Raw genomic sequence first — 1,526 nt, forward strand, 5'->3', positions numbered from 1 at the left:
AGTGGTGCCTAATGAACATTTGGAATATGAACATGCCAGGAGAATTAAACATTGGTGCTGGAAAGGTGCTTTATTACCGTCAGGTGGCAAAACAAAACCGCAATGTCATGCCGCTTTGGACGCTTCAAAAGCATCTGTACGCGCAACATCCATATGCGTGGTTTGCCATTGCCAGTGAATCCAATGTAGCGGCCATGGAAGGTCTTGCCGCCAAGCTCGGTATGACACTTGTGCAGGAGCCTACAACGAGCTACAAAGTGAACATTCGGCGTATGAATGAGTTTTTTGATTGTGAGTTAAACGGACAGCTGAAGTGCACCATGCTGAATAAGCCGTGGGATCGATTTTTGGTCTCGCACTACGTTCGTAGCAAAATGCCCGACCTGCGGTATACTGTGCGAGCGCGGCACCCAATCAAGAAGCGTGTGTCGGATGCCTACTTGGAGGCGGATATCCTTCGCAGCACACGAGAATCCGTTCAGTCGGTGCTCTCACCAGAGTTGGGTGATGTCGTGTACTGCTGTGAGCGTGTCATTCGAAAGTGGGCCATGCGCACGGCGACAGGCGCCACTTTGCAGCTCGTTGAAACGAAGCGCACGCCCCTCATCATCACAAGGGCCGGCGACGAGGGCGAGCGGCTGGAGTACGAGTGGATTGTTCCTTTACCGCAGCAGGCAGAGCGTATCGACGTGGCCTCCCTCACGGACGAGTTGTGGGAGTACGGCAACAAGCTTGCCGAGGCGCTGGAGGAGGGAATGGAGGAGCTGATGGCGCACACCATGACAGCCGTCTCTGCCTACTGAGGCCGTTAAGGAAGGGAGGAGACAGAAAAGAAAGAAAAAAAAAAGGGAGAAAATGAATATATTTGTGTTGCATGCGTGCATGAAAAGAAAGGGCGGAGAGGAAACAGAATGAAAAGAGGGAAAAAGAAAAGGAAATAAATGAATTGCCTTCTCACGTACATTTCACCAGCAGAAACCCCCACGCATGCATTGCACAGGCTCACAGTAGGAATTTATAACTCCCGATTTGATGCGCCGTATTTGGGGGGGGGGAAAAAAAGAAAAAAAATTGGAACTGTTTTTTCACATTGCCCTTAAGGAAGCGAGGCGGTACCAAATTTTTTTTTAAATTTTGTATCGTTTTGTTAAACAACAAAAAAAGGGGGGGGGGGGGAAAAAAAAAGGAAAAGAGAAATAAAAAAACAAATAAAAAAAAAAAAAGAAAGGAATAAATGCATGCATGATGGGATGTGTGTTGTGCGTCATTTTTTTTTTTTTTTCTTCTTCTCTCTTTCTCTCTCTGTTTGGCCTTAAAAAAAAAAATTATCAGCATGTTTTTTTTGTTGTTGTTGTCGTGTGGCCTGCAACGTGTCTTCTTCCTTTTTTTTTTTTTTTCCTTTTGACGGGGGGGCATACGGCGACTCACACTTTTTTTTTTTTTCCCTCCCCCCTTCCCTTTCCCTTTTCTGCCTGTTTCTCTTGTATTCTTAACAGGATTAACCGTCACAAGCTGAAGTCTTTTAA

General features: G+C 46.3%; 1 protein-coding gene across 1 annotated transcript, besides 4 other annotated features; it reads left to right on the forward strand.

Annotated features, from left to right (window-relative positions):
- Nucleotides 1–803, forward strand: Tc00.1047053413977.10 (hypothetical protein, conserved; the record flags this gene model as incomplete). The annotated part of the gene is made up of 1 exon (XM_797269.1): nt 1–803. A coding segment is annotated over one exon (803 nt), but the record flags the coding sequence as incomplete, so codon positions are not given.
- Nucleotides 1–1,526: a sequence feature (heterozygous, Esmeraldo-like haplotype).
- Nucleotides 885–946: a sequence feature (A-rich).
- Nucleotides 1,177–1,227: a sequence feature (A-rich).
- Nucleotides 1,268–1,308: a sequence feature (T-rich).

The sequence above is a fragment of the Trypanosoma cruzi genome, genomic scaffold (genome assembly GCF_000209065.1).
Source record: "Trypanosoma cruzi strain CL Brener 1047053517051 genomic scaffold, whole genome shotgun sequence".
In the NCBI taxonomy this organism is placed as follows: Eukaryota; Euglenozoa; class Kinetoplastea; order Trypanosomatida; family Trypanosomatidae; genus Trypanosoma; species Trypanosoma cruzi.